We start from the raw sequence: 1,007 nt of genomic DNA on the forward strand, positions 1-1,007 counted from the left end.
CACCAGGCCTCCTCTGCTGCCTGGGATGCAGACAGGACCTCCAGGCTTCCTATGACCTCCTGCCCACAGGCTCTGACACCTGCCCCATTCCAGCCCTTCAGCAGGCCTCCGATTCGGGTGTCCAGGTCCGCAGGGCAGGGACGGAGAGAGGACTGGGGTGGTCAGACCAGGAGGGATGGAAGGCCGGCTGGGCATCCTGTCATTCCCCTCTGGCCCTAGCAGGTTCCAGTAGCTGGCTCGGTGCTCTTCTCGGCCACCTGCCATGGCCCGGGGGCTGCCCAGCATGGCCAGCCTGGCTCGCTTATGCCAGAAGCTGAACCGCCTGAAGCCGCTGGAGGACTCCACCATGGAGACGTCACTGCGGCGCTGCCTGTCCACACTGGACCTGACTCTTCTGGGCGTGGGTGGCATGGTGGGCTCGGGCCTCTATGTGCTTACAGGTGCTGTGGCCAAGGACGTGGCTGGCCCTGCTGTGCTCTTGTCCTTCGGTGTGGCTGCTGTGGCCTCCCTGCTGGCAGCCCTATGCTATGCAGAATTCGGGGCACGTGTGCCACGCACGGGCTCTGCCTACCTGTTCACCTACGTATCCATGGGCGAGCTGTGGGCCTTCCTCATCGGCTGGAATGTTCTCCTCGAATACATCATTGGTGGTGCCGCCGTGGCCCGCGCCTGGAGTGGCTACCTGGACTCTATGTTCAGTCACAGCGTCCGCAACTTCACTGAGACCCACGTGGGTTCCTGGCAGGTGCCCCTCCTGGGCCACTACCCGGATTTCCTGGCTGCTGGCATCATCCTCCTGGCCTCTGCCTTTGTCTCCTGTGGAGCCCGCGTCTCTTCCTGGCTCAACCACACCTTCTCGGCCATCAGCCTGCTTGTCATTCTCTTCATTGTCATCCTGGGCTTCATCCTGGCCCAGCCTCACAACTGGAGCACTGAGGAAGGCGGCTTTGCACCCTTTGGCTTCTCCGGCGTCATGGCTGGCACTGCCTCCTGCTTCTATGCTTTCG

The 1,007-nt window shown here is 62.8% G+C and overlaps 1 protein-coding gene across 1 annotated transcript in view; it reads left to right on the plus strand.

Moving 5' to 3' along the window:
• The first annotated feature begins 219 nt into the window (after positions 1–219).
• LOC105525037 (cationic amino acid transporter 4) overlaps positions 220–1,007 on the plus strand; it is a 2,899-nt gene continuing 2,111 nt past the window's right edge. Inside the window, exon 1 of the mRNA XM_011960551.1 lies at positions 220–1,000. Within this exon, the coding sequence (XP_011815941.1) occupies positions 263–1,000 (738 nt within the window). The 5' untranslated portion in view covers positions 220–262. The remainder of the gene's footprint in view (positions 1,001–1,007) is intronic.

The sequence above is a fragment of the Colobus angolensis genome, unplaced genomic scaffold, assembly GCF_000951035.1.
Source record: "Colobus angolensis palliatus isolate OR3802 unplaced genomic scaffold, Cang.pa_1.0 Scaffold5144, whole genome shotgun sequence".
NCBI classification, from domain to species: domain Eukaryota; kingdom Metazoa; phylum Chordata; class Mammalia; order Primates; family Cercopithecidae; genus Colobus; species Colobus angolensis.